Source organism: Crinia signifera, chromosome 6 (genome assembly GCF_055691185.1).
Source record: "Crinia signifera chromosome 6, ASM5569118v1, whole genome shotgun sequence".
Classification (NCBI taxonomy): Eukaryota; Metazoa; Chordata; class Amphibia; order Anura; family Myobatrachidae; genus Crinia; species Crinia signifera.
In genome coordinates, this window is record NC_139222.1 from 196604272 (window position 1) to 196619750 (window position 15479).

Genomic DNA, 15479 nt, shown 5'->3' on the forward strand with positions numbered 1-15479 from the left:
TACCAAAGTAAGTAGTTGAATAAACAATGTAACAGGAGGACCAGTATAGCTAGGATTGGATGTAATCAAAGCCTGTACCGCCGCAATTCCCTCATTATGGGGGATGCATGTGTACAGGCTTGTTACATCCGCACTGCATAGTATGCAATCTTTTGGCAAAGGCCCCAGACTCTCCAAGCGATTAATTAGCATATTGGTGTCTTTCAGATACGATTCTGTTAGTTGGATGCATGGATTTAAAAATGCATCCAAGTATGTAGAAATGGGTTGATACAGAGACCCCCTGGCAGATATAATTGGTCTACCAGGGGGACTCTGTAGATCTTTATGCACTTTAGGCAACGTGTAATAAATTGGTGTCACAGGGAAATCTACCCTCAAAGCAATTGCCACATCATTAGTAATAAACCCATCATTAACAGCAACCGACAGAATACCATCCAATTCTTGCTTAAATTTTACTGAAGGATCACTTGTAAGTAATTTATACACTGAAGTATCATGCAATTGGCGCGAACATTCCCCCACATATGCATCCAAGTCCTGCACAACCACAGCCCCTCCCTTATCCGCTTTGCGGATTATAATGTCAGTTCTTTTACTTAATGCCTGTAAAGTCTGATGTTCGGTTCTAGTCAGGTTATGGTAAGAGTGTATTTCACTGGGATCAATTAGATGTTCCGCTTGATCCATAACCTTCATGAAAGACTTTATTGCAGCATTATTTGAGGTAGGATCAAATACTGATTTAGGCTTAATTTTGCGTAGTTGGTATGGTATATTCGTATTTGCAATTGGGGTAGTAGTACTTTGTTTAGAAAAATGTTCTTTCAGCCTTAGAGTCCTGCCAAATTTATAACAGTCAACTTTCCACTGGAAGCCATCATGTCTAGAACTTGGAACATAGGCCAAACCTTTGGCTAAAATATCAATCTTTGCTTTCGTGAGTGGACTGTTAGACACATTTATCACCAACTCTTCTGCTCTTACTTTCCTCTGCGACCTCCCTTCCCTTTGGTTTTGCTGGCTCCGTCTGGTTCGTTTCGGGGGGGCTTTTTGTGGGCGGCCCTGGTGTTGACCCCTAAAGGGAGTGCTTGGGATGAGGATGCTTGTGTGTCTGTCTCACTAGCAGATGTACTGGTGCCCTCATAATCAGTAAAGGGACGTCTTCCTCTACGTTGAGGAGGTAAAGATCTGTAGTCACGTTGGGGTCTTGCTGTACTGAGCCAGCTGTAAACTCTATTTTGCTCATAATCAAGCTGGACTTTCCTGCGTTTCTCACGTTTAAACTTCAACAAGTCCTTTCTATATTGGTCAATCTGTTTGCTCAATTTATCAACCCAATCAACACTAGCATCTTGTGTCAGAGTTGGTTTATGCGCAATTTCAAAATTGTTGAGCTTTGCTCTAATATTAACCAGTTCTTTAGTGGATTCATCAATGACCAATAGTACTAAATCCATAGCACATTTATTAAGAATACTTACCCACTTCTTGCAGAAAGTGGGATTTTGACGACCAATCGTAGGGCTGTTCTTTACCCGGAAGCCTCTGGGAATTTGTTTGTCTTTGTAGTATTCAGATAAGGTTGAAGCGTGATATATATAATCCAGTTCCCTCTTTTTAAGAAAGTACCAGTCCTTGAATAAAACATCATTGTCCACATATATATATATATATATATATATATATATATATATATATTTTTTTTTTTTATTTCTTCATAACACACATTTAGCTCAGGGATGCTGTGAAGAAATGCTGATTATTATAGGGTGCCATGTTCTAGAATGTTTGGGAACCCCTGCCTAAAACTGTCTTTTTAGAACATAATTTCACATTGTTCAATCACTGCAGCAGTCTGCCCTCTAGTGGCTGCAATATGTATTCTATCTGCACTGAGTTGTGTACCTATCAGGTTACATTAACCATCAAACAGATCCGCAGAGTGCCTTGTACATGTGAACTCGGAAACTGTGACACATGTGGGGGACAATTAACTTACCAATAAGTAGAACTTTTAAAAAAGCAAGCTGTAACTTTATAGTGGAAAATAATGCCAGGCAAGAAAATACACCACAGGACGTACAGTATTTACTTTTCTTCATTTTTATCACCTTTGATGCAATGTGCAGGTTGTCTTAACCCACTTTTTAATGTCTGCAACTCGATGCGATACTAAACAAGGTCATCGGCACAGATGGATAGATTACCATCAGGTAATCTAACTCAGATGGGAGTTCTATTGATGATGGCATGTTGCCCATAGCACCAATCAGATTCTATCGATCATATTTTAGAAGTTGCTAAATAAATATGTAGAATCTGATTGGTTACTATAGGCAACGTCCATTATTTAATAGTACTCTCATCTTTGTAAATGTTCCCGTGTCTTTTCTAACCAATCTCAACAATTGTATGTGCAGTCGCAGTTACCAGCTCCGGTGCCAGCTATTCTTACATGCAGTGCTCAAAGTGGAAATTTAAAAGCAGGTGTAGGGAAATTTGAACGACCCCTCCTTGTAGGGTTTGTGATGTGTTTTATCTTTAGATGTGATGCATGATGTAGCAGGATCTGTTGAACAACCTTTATGTAGGGTACACACAAGAATGATTAGGGCTCAATCCCATCAATCTGGATCCAATTCCAACCGATTGTATGTAGATTGGGAATGTTTTTGTATTTTTAGATCCAATTCCAATCTGATGCGCGTCCTCGCTGTCATTTTACAGATCCTACCTGCTGCAGGTAGGATCTGTAAAAGACCCATTCAACTAGATAGACTCAGATTGGATTGGGATCGGATTGGATGGGATGCAGATCGTGTGCTGTAACAGATCGTGCGACCATTGCACAATCTGCTAATGATCTACTAACAATCCGGATCGTTCTGGTGTGTACCAGGCATTACTCACCTATTATGTCTTGCATTTGTCCTATTTGTCTGATTTGTCATATACATATGTGTTGTTTGTCTGTTGCTCTCCTCATGTGTTCATATCTTCATCCTAGGTAACCCTCTTATGGTGTGTACACACGGGTACAATCATCCTGCGATTCTGACTATATGGTCCGAATCGCATCGGTATCGCAAGGCAGAAAGTCTTGGCTGCCTTGACTAGATAGTGCACTATCTAGTCAAAATTGTATGCCATCGCATGCATGTGATGCGATCTGATCGCATCGCACGGCACATCTCACCGTGTGTACACACCATTACTCTTAAGTGTGGTATGATGCTTACACAGTTGGGATTCCGACTGCCTCTGACAGGGGGACGAGCACTAAGAAGGCCCTTGTGGGCTCACCACGCTGCAGTCTCAGTGGCTTCCAGTGCTAGTCACAAGTCCTATCCTCCCTCATGGGGATCATGGACCCCCACGAGGGAGAATAGCCTCTGTCAGTCGGGATACCAACTGTTGGGTATTTAACAGTCTGGATTTAGGTGTCGAACTTACACCTCTCCCTTTCTGCTAACCTTTGAGCCCCTGTTTTGTATACCTCCGCCCGTACCTCTCACTCACCTATCTCAACTCCCCTGTTCATTTATCTCCCCTCTTTTACCTCCCCTATACCTCTCACTCCCCTATTGGGTGCCAGATTCTCACCCCTCACACCACACCTCCTTGCACTGAGGCAGAGCCAATATCGGTGCAGTTTAGAAATTGGCACCAGCTGTCAGCCAATCCTGCCAGCAATTCACGAAATGCCAGCCAAAGAGAGGCTTTAAACTGCACTGTAGATGGGTCTAGATGCTCCCCGCTCAGTTTCTGTCCCAGCATCGCGCCCGCAAATGAAGAGGTGTCCTTAGAGGAACACATCTAAGCACTGCTTACAATATTAGTGGATTACGGTAAGGGAAAGATGCCAGTAGGTGAGATGGTGGCTTTGAGTTTAATATATCATGTACAGTATTCAAAAGAGTAAATACATTTTCACAGAAAAATCTGTTAACACCCAAACAACTTTTAATGTAATTACCGTAGAATCTCTTCCTAGGAGTTGCATTGGTTTAATTTACCTTATTCAACATTGTTTTGGAGTCTAATAATGGAATACATTTATATATTCACCTATAGTGAATGGTAGTTTTAGAAGTTAATGTGAGAAAAGTTATTTGCGGGAAATTGTCGGCCCTTTATTTGCCATTGTAAGTAACATTGGGTTACTTGTGATCCAATTAATATTTATGACCATCCTTGTAAATAACTTTTTATTCAATTATTTTATTTTTTTTTATGTAATGATAACCTTCCTGTCTCCTGTGCACTTATTAATTTGCTGCATACCGGCTTATCAGCATCTCTTCTCTATCCTGGGGATGGCCCTTTGCTTCTCCAAGGATGGAGCCAAGGCGAGAGCAAAATACAGACTCAGTCCTTGCAGTCACAGTTTGGTCTGTGTGGTGCAGCCAGTAAGTGAAGAGTGGATTGCTGTGTTATACCCTTCTCACCCTTTGTATGGTGTTGTGCACTGTCCAAGTAGACCTATTGTAATGCTGGACACCTTTGACTGTTAGAATGTACAAAACCCTATGTTCTATTTTATACAGTCTGCATGTCCCTGTCTTCTCCTGTAGTTCATTTGAAGATTAGTCCTCTGCTAGTAGGGACATCATAGATGCTCGATAGGATTGTAGACTAGTGCGGAAGGATTGCAAGATGATTTCCTATTAAGCTGATTATTATAATTAGAAATAATCCAAAACACAGGTCACTTATTTACTATTTTGGAATGTGTTATTTTAGGGTAAAACTTATTATTTTTTTGACCACTATCACTGTATACAGATTGGGTTATATGGGCAGTGTGATCATGGATGGAACGAGTACTGACAGGGAGGGTGGGGATTTAGGTCTGACCTACACATATATTTTGCTTTAATGTCAATCTAATCATGTATCAGACAATAATCCATGGTAGATTTATAGGCTATGTGAATGTCCCCCCCCCCTTATGAAGCGGGTATGTGATGGAGATAAGGGGCACCATAAACCATTCCCCATCTGTAACAGGCTTTTGAAACAATTGGCCAGCAGGTCACAACCTGGACCGCAAAGCATACATGGTCAGAAAATGTAAATTCTTACAATATATCCATATGTATTACTTTGTGCCTGTTTGTGTAGCTGCAGTTCTTGGGGGAAGGGGCCAGGGTAAAATGGCCTAGGGAAGAATGTAAATGAGGTCAGAGCATAAGCAGTGTAGGTTATTTTATGGCATACAACAGGGCAAACCAAAAGCATTTTTATTTATTTTGTTCTATCTCCGATCTTCCTTTTTTATGTTCCATCTTTGTATGTTTGGTTAACTTATGACCATTTATCTTTTGGTTTCCTCTGTTTTTTTAATCAATATGTTTCTTTACAGCTTCCCAGTCTTGTGAAGAGAAAGTGCTAGCCTGGGAAAGCCCAGGTCAGACACTGGAGATAGAGCATGCTCAGCCGGAGCCAGTGCTCACTCCAGTTGTTCCATTCTCACTTAGCAATTCGCTGTGTAAGTTAGTCATCAGATGACTGTTTCAGTAGAACGTCTATCGGTAGCATTCCTCCCTAGTTACCTACATATGTTAATCATCGCTGTCTTTTTTCAGACTTACCTACATCTTCCTTTAATAGAGCCCTTAGAGCCTAGTTATCAGAGGAGGGCTGGCTACTTTTCACCCATGGACAAGCAAATGTCAGTGGCTAATGGCAGTGTGGTCATTGCATGAGTTCAATAACCGATTATTATCAGAGGATGGTAGTAACTTATCAAAATGGTTTCCCACTTTAAAAAACTCTGCACTACATCCCCTTCCTTCTCAGTAGTGGAACTTTCAAGGTTCCTCCTCTGAGGTCTTTACCATTTGCGCTATTAAGCAGAGTCCAGTAGTCGCATACATCTGTTGGCGCTGCTGTAGGAAGGAGAGATTTCATGCGTGGGAAAAGGCAGTACCCATTGCATGTAAATTGTTAGGTGGGTGCTGCAAAGGTCTGGTGCCATTTCATTCATATTTAAAACGGTTATTCATCTTGTAATATGCCCTCAGCATTGGTCTGGTTTGTGCCTCCCTGGGAAGGTCCTGTGGGAAAGGCGGTCCAGCTGACCACCAGCAGAAGATCCAGCTATATGTGATTCCTAGGACTCTGCTAAATAGAGTAAATGCTAAACTCTTATTGGGAAGGCATGGCATATAGTCAAAGGGTTAAGGTTGATCTGAGTTTTAAGAAATGTGATACTTCCACTGTATGGCACTGCTGATATGGGTCATCCACTATGTTGATGTCCATTTTTAGCACTGATTGAAGAACACCTGTTTACAGTTTGGGCCTTATTTTATCACAATTAAAATGTTGGGGCAATTGAAAATTCTACATTGCCAGCCCTCCCCTGCTACCTATACTGACCCTGGTACGTCTCATATCTTGAATTCTTAGTATGTTTGACAATATCTGGGACTTCAGCCACTTGTGCTATTCACTTTTTAATCACAGAGAGGTGTTTTGTGAATGACTGGATCTTTCAGTTTTAAACTATTGCACTAACCTTAAGGGGTGTATACACTGTGCGATTTACTTTCTATTCAATAACTATTTAATCCCGTTCGAATCGGGATCAAATCGCAGGGTGCGATTTAGACTATGTAGTACAGATCTGTACTATATAGTCTTGCCTGCACAGTCTATTTTTCTATTAATTTCAATGCTATGGGGCCGTGCATCGGGATCAAAATTGAACGCGTTCGATTACCATTAAATTTCCTTTCAATTTGCTTATATAAGCAAAATTTTATAGAAAAATAGACTATATTGAACAGTGTGTACTCCCTATTAGTGATTCTGTTATGTGGTGAAGAGTACTAACTGCTGATTTGTTATGTAAATGTTTTCTTGTATTGCCATCCTTCTAAATCTGAACATACAGTATATTTAAAGTACAATAAAATAATTTAAAAAATGCATTTGCACAGTGGAAGTTGCAGTCTAATTTTTCAAACCTGGAGCAGACATGAGGCACCTTGATTTGAATTGGGGTATCTAGCTTACCGCTCTTATTTTGATTTTGGTATTCTTAAGAATCGCTCTTAGTTTATAGCACTGCGATATTTTCCAAGAAGATAACATTTCAATTGTTTGGGTTGAGAAAACATATTAGATCTGGGTGACTTGACTGATGAAACCCATAAGTATGCATGTGTAGCTATGCGCTTATGGAGCCATATAAAGGCCCACAGTGGGATAAGCATCCTAGCATGTCCCAATTCACATGCTCAATAACTACAGTACCCCTTCATTGTAAAATGGTTTCTACATCTTTGTGAAGGTGATAACAAATATCATTGTAACTTCATTTTACTTCTCAGCTTAATGCGATAACTACCTTTTTTGTATGTTATAAACCCCAAAAAAATTTTTTTATGAATGTGGCCCCAAAAGTTATATTGTTGCAGTATATGAATTAATGGATGGGAAAGCTTAAATTAGGACAGTGGGGTGGCAGTGACTGATAATAGTAATAAATAATAATAAAAAAACCATACTCCCTCTATTGTGAACAGGTGTCAGCTGCCCTGAGAAGGCCTGTTGTTGATAGGTCAAATCTCATTCGGAAACCATAGAAAGATCCTGGCACCTAATAGCGTAGTACAAGGATATGCAACCTGTGGCATTCAAGTCCCTGTGGAAGTATCCCTCCCAGCATGCCTGAAACTGTTTTGCTGTTATGGCATGTTGAAACTATGACACTGCATGCTTCGAAATCCACAGCAGCTGGAGTGCCATGTAGTTCCACAGCAGCTGGAGTGCCATAGTTTGCCTAGCCCTGGTGTGGTATTTTAAGAATTTGATATATTGTGCTCTTTGAATGATTCGTTTAGCTTTAGCTGTACAAATCTGTTATCCCAAATGTCTAGCATTTGTCCTTTATGTTGTATGCCTGAACTTGGAAGTAAAATTCTGAAGTTAAAAGAAAGCAGTCTTAGAGTAATCCATGATCACTACACATTTTGTCACTTGCAGAGTTCCTCAGAGGGATAAGACTCATACATATAAGCCTGAATAGCCTTTAATCTGGTATAAGAACATTAGGATTTTGAGTGAGCAAAAACATATCAATTTCTTACAATACCACCTTAGTAGGTGCCTGCCCCCTTCTGTTGTTTTATAATCTACTGCATTTATATGTTAACGAAGATGTGATATAAATTGTAATTCTAGAGATCTTTACCATTTGCGGTACTGTCATCACTGTGACACTAGTCGTTCATCATAAACCAGCAATATTAGTTTGTATATCACCATAACGTATTCACTGTAATCGGTTCTCTCTTCCACTTCCTTCTCTTTCTATGTAAGTAAATGTGAAATTAATCCTTGGAGGGGTGAGGTTGCAATCACATAGTTCTGCACATTCTCTATCTTGGTTTTCCACAATGAAAACAGCGAATATGTTAGGACTTCATAAAGACCTATGCATTCTGAAGAATAACATGGGGCTGTGGTCTTTCTCCTTTTTTTTCACATCTAGTCCTTGGTTCTACTGAGCTGTACAGCAACAACTTTTGTCAATTTAACCAGGCTTAATCAGTATTGTTCGTCTACAATGCTGCAAATCTCTATATTTATATGGCCTGCCCCTACAGTATATCTATTGCACCAATTAAAAAATCGTGAAGGCCTTTTTCTGATCTAAAATATAAAGTTTAATTTGTATCATATATCATATAATATTGAATGCGTAAGAATATTCAAGTCCCCCCTGTATTATCTTTTATGTGATTTGGATTTGAATCTATTTTTTTTTTCAATAGCGCATAAAAAATATCTGATTCACTCCTTGCAGGGATGTTAGTACTAGAAGGTTAAATATGAAAGAGTTGTTGGCAGCTGTCAATCCTTATCCAGTAGATTTTCATGCCTCTTTCTATTAACATCAAATCCTTTTTTAATGTGATGACAATGGCTGAAATCATGTACGGTATGCATGTCACTCACTCCCTCCTGTATACATGTCACTCACTCCCTCCTTTCTCCCCATACAGTGCGGAAACAGGAAATTATCAAGATTACAGAGCAACTGATTGAAGCAATCAACAATGGGGACTTTGAGGCTTACACGTGAGTTGATCCTGCAATGGTCTATGATCTTACCGAATCTGGGCTCAACACCAGTGCTAGAAGTAATTAAAGTGTGGAGAGAGAGCGGTATTGGAGGAGGGCTTGTAATTTTGAGATTCCTTTCAATGGCACACATTATTAGTACTGAACAAAATCTCAAACTACAAAGTAATAAATGTGTATACCTGACTAGGGACCAGAACACACACTCTTGTTGGCCAATTGAAGAACCTTGTCTTGATTACAGCTTTATACTGAATATTTCACTTGGGCCCCAGATGCTCATAGAAGGGAAATTACATTGTAAAAGCCAATGAATAACTTATCTGTGACGATACATTTGGGCATACCTGAGGGTTCAGTGCTGTTTGGCTACACACAGTACTTTGCCACCTCAGGCTAAAACACTACACATCTTTCCATCGGGCAATCTGTCCGGAATCAGTATCCACCTGCAACAAGTTCTAATTGGTGAGAGTGCCGGGTGTCAGGGGAGTCCGCAAATACCGGGCGGCAGTTCGTGTCTTGCCGGGCGGACCGCCTGAAAATGTAATTCTGTGGAGAACACTGCAGTAATACAGATAATGTTACACTCCACTCAGAAATACAAAATCGTGAAGCACATAAGGCAACAGTGACCAATGGGTATAGCCTTATTCTCTGTGCCAGTACCTAGGAGTTTAGTTCATTGGTCCCTCACAGTATCTTTACTACCACAAACATTTTAGATTTTGGCTTTTATGATTTAGTTGCTTTGGGGATAGAAGGGACAGGCAAATGGACTTGTTCTGGAACACGGACTTAGCGAAAAGATGGAGGAAATGTTCGGTGAACGTCACACTGTAAAACTGAAAGGTGAATTGTACACTATTGAAGCCAGAATCCGATCGGGTATCATATTTATTAAATAACATCATAAGCGGCAAAATACATCCCAAAGGTCATGTTTTTAGGATAAATGATTATTGTAAGTTGATTTTTATGAGCAGCATATTTTGTATTTCACAGGAAGATCTGTGACCCTGGCTTGACCTCTTTTGAACCTGAAGCGCTTGGTAACCTTGTTGAAGGAATGGACTTCCATAAATTTTATTTTGACAATTGTGAGTATGCTTTACACCGAGTCGAAAACAATGTCCCAGATTAATCCAGAACAATTCAAATTTTGAAAGTTGGGTGTACCAGTCATAAACATTAAATATTTCTTAGAGAGCAATATATATCCTAGTAATAATGTTAGCCTTAATTCGACTGAGCCACTCCAAGGGATGCTGCATCTTTTCCTCTAAATTGTACGGCCATTTTGCATTGAACACACAGCGAATCAGCACTTAAAGTTACAGATGAAGTACAGCGGAACATGCGGTGAGAAAAAGCCACAGCCATTGCATTCATAGCTCTTCTTACACAGAATCAGCCACATTCACACTCGTTTGTAGAAATGTTGCACATCACATCAATCAGTGCAGTCTAGATAAGTACGTACTTTGGTCAATCCCAGTTGTTTTATTTATGCAAATAAGCTTCACATATTGACATGGCGCAGGGAGAGGGTCTCTTTGGCATGATTAAAGCCATAGGGGGTACTCAATCCCCGCCGCTATTTCCGACTGGCGAGCGGGCTGAAAACAGGCAAAACCCGTGATTGAATACCCCCTCCCGAAGTGTATTAGAAAACATATATGACTGTTGTCCCCTTAGTAGGTTGTGGTCCGTTTTTGTTTTTCTTTATATTAGTTTTAACCACATACCATGTCAACAGTCCATGCCCCATGCTATTATATTGTGTGTGGATTGTTACATGAGAATAAAATTAACTGGGAGCAGATGACATGATTTAAGAAAACAATCCATAGCAACACTACTGATTGCTGGACAATCACCATTAAAGTTATGGTTTTTTTTCTTTTCTGCATCTGAGAAACACCAGGAATAATATAGCATAGTGTTAGGGTGCGTTTAAATATATGAAAAGAAATATGTGACCATTTGGACGCTGCTTAATGTTTGTTAAGCCTACCGTAATAATCGCTTCAGTGTGCAGGTGATAGTGGGCTCCGTAAAAATAGGTGCAAATATACGGTAAGTGCACATGTTCATTATGTATCCCACCCCTACTCCCCTACCCCGCACTGATTTGAAAAATTACTTTTTATAAATAAAATGTTTGGTTTGTAAAACAAATGTTAATATTTTAATAATCGTCCAATATTAATACCCCCCAAAAAATTCCAAACAATATAACCAAAAACTACAGAAAATTATTTTTGTTCTTGCAATTTTTGTTTTTATCCCACATGTATTGTTCATTTGATTCTTAATCTACTGTTAACAATGCCAAATATAATTTTCAACTCTTTTACAGTAAATTAAATATGTACATTCATATCTTGGGTGGTTTACAATTACTCGTAATCACTATACACAGGTAATTAGCTGAACGGGGCTATCCAATTACCCCGATTAGCTGGTACATGCCACATATAGGAAAGCAAAGTCCCAGAAAGCAACCCCATTTACTAATGGTAATGTTTTACTGTACCTGTGTGTTTTCAGGATAAAATCTATTATTTTTTTTAATCAGGTGATCTAGTTAAATTGCCTAATGAAAAAATAAAATTGGTGAAACATAAGGAGAAAACTGCAAAAAAAAACGACGTTTTCTGCTCCCAGTATTTTTTCGGTGTGGTGCAATTGGAGACCCCACCTTGTGATTTAGAACTAATAACTAATCTCTTTGCCTTGAGACGCTATAAATAGATGATTCTGAATAAAGCAAAATTCTGTTTGTGGTATATTGAGTTGTTAAGGTGTATGTATTTACTGTCTTTTTAGTGTTGTCAAAAAATACAAAGCCTATCCACACTACGATCCTGAATCCACATGTGCATGTAATTGGGGAAGATGCGGCCTGCATCGCCTATATCCGGCTCACACAGTACATTGATGCCCAGGGACGCCCTCGTACTACACAGTCAGAAGAGACTCGGGTCTGGTACCGTAGGGATGGCAAGTGGTTGAATGTCCACTATCACTGCTCTGGGGCCCCAGCTGCCCCCCTCCAGTGAGGAAACAGTACAGGTAGGTAGCAGTTTTTTTCCACCAGCATTCATTCAAAAATGGTAAACCGCAATACTTTTTGTTACACTTACATATTTAGCTAAACACTGATATTAAAACTCATAACCGTAAATATATTCAATTAACATGTATGTTCTTATGTCTTTTTTTTTTTTTCTTGCTCCCTTTTCAGTCTCTCCAGTGGAAGAACCTCTTTCTAGCGAGCAAGTGTGGATTGCCTAAACGACGGCAACAGTCCTGTTCGTTCAGAAGTTTTAAAAAGATAAAAAGTAAAAAATTTAAAAAATAAAAATATTGATGCCGGCAGTAGCCAAAAATGCACGAAAACCCTGCATGCATTCTGAGGCTGAAGCAGCTGCTGGCTAATTGTTGTATTTCATGGATCCATCGTGTCTGTTCCTGCTGTACGGAGGTGTTTTTAAAGTTTCAAAATGAGCAAAAACTAACATAAAAACGTATATACAGTATATTGTTTGTTAAAAACCAGGCTGAGGAGTATGTGGCTGGTATTTGAGAGAACGAGAGAGTGAGTATGGGACGGACAGCCACCTCAGGCATCATTTGGGAAAAGGAAAAATAAAATAAGAATACAACGTGTAAGGTTATAAATAAAAAACAACTAGAAATGTTTAATTTTGGAGAAGCTGCTGAATCACAAAGTGACAGCGCAGAGATATGGGGTCTAACATTACCCTGAGGACTGCTGTGGTCTTCATCTGTTAAAAGTTGTGGACCTGCAATGTTGCATATGGTAGAGCCACAAGCGGAGGTGTGATTTTTTTTTTTTCATCTGTTCTAGATTTTATTTTTAATTCTAACTATTGAAACCTTCCAAATATTGTTGGCTGAATTGTTGTTTCACCTCCAACGTAGCAATGAGCTGGCGAATTTGTCATCCACCCTCTGGCTCCTAAGAACAGAAGTGGTCTATGTTAAGAAGGGGATGGGCAGGGAGAAATATTAATTAAATATTAAAGAAATAGGTATATAGAAAAGGTATATAATGTACATCCTGCAGAAGGAACATTTCATTAGTGGCTATGTTGATATAATTAGCTTTGTTATGAACTCTTGGGAGAATATAGATGAAAAATAGATCTGACGCATTTTGGGAAAGGTTTAGAATAAAACCACTTCCCGGATGGTATATATGTAAAAGGGGCTGATATATTTTCACAGTGATAAAGCTTTGTGTAACATTAAGCAGATTAAAATGATCTGCTTGTATGTCATGAGTGGTCTGTCATGAGTGAATCAATACACTGAACTTGGATGCGTAGAGATGTATGCATGTCTTTCTATGCTTGCCTGCACCTTCTAAACTGTATGGTCTGGTGGCCCTTCGTTTTCTTGCAAGAGGGTGAACAGTGTCTGTTTGATATCTTCATTTTTGAGAAAACCAAGTCTTTAAGGTTTCCATCTCTTTGTAAAGCCCTCTGCTTTCTCTCATAATCTATGTCTGAATCTGCACTCTCCTTGTGCTGCAAAATATCATTTAGATCCAAGGGTGCGCTTGGCTGTTCCCACATCCGGATTTTCCTTTTTCGAGAGATTTGCTTCTCTTTATCCTGACAAGTAGCGCTAACAAATGGATATGTGATGTAGATTGTTTCATATCACAAATTCTTCAATATAAAAAAAAAGAAAACAATGCACAAATTGAAATCCACCTTTTCTTAAACAAGTCTAATCTACGACGATCCAACTGATTGTTAACGCAGACTGATGTAGAATTGCAAAAAAAAAACAACAACTTTTTTTCGTTAGGATATAATGTTTTTGGTCGCCTTAATTAAGAAATAAAAAATAAAGACTGTTCAGAGTTTTTTTAGGCGGAAGGAAAGTTTGTGAACTTGCCAATGTTGCACAATTTGGACTATTTAAGTGTTTTGATAGGTGCATGTAATGGTATGTCATCCTCACTTGTAAAAAACTAAATAGTAAGTTGGGCTTACCGAAGAAACTGTATTTGTGGAAATTTGCACATGGGCAAAGCATGTTCTCCAGAATTCCTGAGATGACCGGTGCGAGATGTAACAGAAATGAGTTATATATTAGTTGATTCTATAGTCAATCAAATATTGTAGTTTATATAAAAAGAGGAATTGGGTTAACACAAAACAGTTTGGAATGCTTGTGTGAAATTATAAGAGCACAGGGGAAGGGTAGGGTTGGGGGTAGGCTTTTTCATGGTTTTTGGGGATAATGCTTTTATGCTCTTTTTTTTTTTTTGTTTGTTTGTTTTTCCAACAGCACTAAATTTTAAAAAGTTGGGAATTAATAATTTAGTCGTTTTAACAGTTAAAACAAAAGGGAAAACCAAACAAAATAAAATTATATGCAGTTAAATTAAGAAAACTTATGCATGTCTACTTTAGGTCTGCTCCTTCACTGTATACTTGATTAATTATATGAGAATTGCTCTGTATTTAGTGCATCTTTCTAAAATAAAACCTTTCTAATTTTTTTCCTGTTTTTTTTTTTTCAATTTTTGTTTCACTGTCTTTGGGGGAAGAATAATTTTCTTTTTAAGTTAATTAAAAATATAAAACCTTAGCTTGGTATGGTCATTTAATTGACAAACCAGTACACTTCTAGCATTGTTACTGTTCTCTTATGGGGCTATTGTAAGCATATATATAATATATTATAAATATCACGTTTTAAACAGGACTTGGAAAGGCATTTGATGCAGAATCTTTGCATGACAATAGAAAAATAAAACAATTACCCTGTGTTTGTTTGTTCTGAATGTTGGTAGATCTTCATAGCTTTGTTACATTGAAACCTTGGACAAAAGGTATTTAATAAAATAACATTTAAACCATGCTTCCACTTTTGTCTTGTATTAGTATTTTATTTCATTACATTGTCTTTATAATAATTAAAAAAAATGGAATTAAATCGTATGTGACAGTAGACTTTTTCTTGCAAAACAAATCGCACTAACATTTTCATATTAATGTTGGCTTAGATTCGATTTTAACTTTACAGTATCTATTATTTTCTAATTTTCTTCTACTGAAAGTTTGTTCTGAACATAATGACAGTGATCAATAGATCTTTTGGTACTTGTTTCCTAGAACGGCGCCCACTAAGCAATTTGCTTAGTGGGCTATTCTGCGTAGGGAAATCGCATTGCTTAGGCCATTTTAGGGCTATGCGATGTGCGATGCGATTTTCCTATGTAATTTATTCACTGCTCTCTCAGCCCCATGCTATCTCATCGAATCGCATCTGCCGCAATTTTAAAGGGTTTGCGATGCCATGACATTAGGTATACAATAATATGATTGTAT

General features: G+C 38.5%; 1 protein-coding gene across 33 annotated transcripts in view; it reads left to right on the forward strand.

Annotated features, from left to right (window-relative positions):
* Positions 1 to 15009, forward strand: part of CAMK2G (calcium/calmodulin dependent protein kinase II gamma) — a 231439-nt gene extending 216430 nt beyond the window's left edge. For 12 of the 33 annotated variants that reach the window (XM_083148536.1, XM_083148533.1, XM_083148534.1 and 9 more), the window contains 6 exons: positions 4302 to 4415; positions 5372 to 5497; positions 9024 to 9099; positions 10108 to 10202; positions 11935 to 12180; positions 12353 to 15009. In XM_083148536.1, the coding sequence (XP_083004662.1) occupies positions 4302 to 4415; positions 5372 to 5497; positions 9024 to 9099; positions 10108 to 10202; positions 11935 to 12167 (644 nt within the window). In that variant the 3' untranslated portion in view covers positions 12168 to 12180; positions 12353 to 15009. The remainder of the gene's footprint in view (positions 1 to 4301; positions 4416 to 5371; positions 5498 to 9023; positions 9100 to 10107; positions 10203 to 11934; positions 12181 to 12352) is intronic. The other 21 variants (XM_083148557.1, XM_083148552.1, XM_083148555.1 and 18 more) reach the window with 3 other exon arrangements.
* The last annotated feature ends 470 nt before the right edge of the window (positions 15010 to 15479 follow it).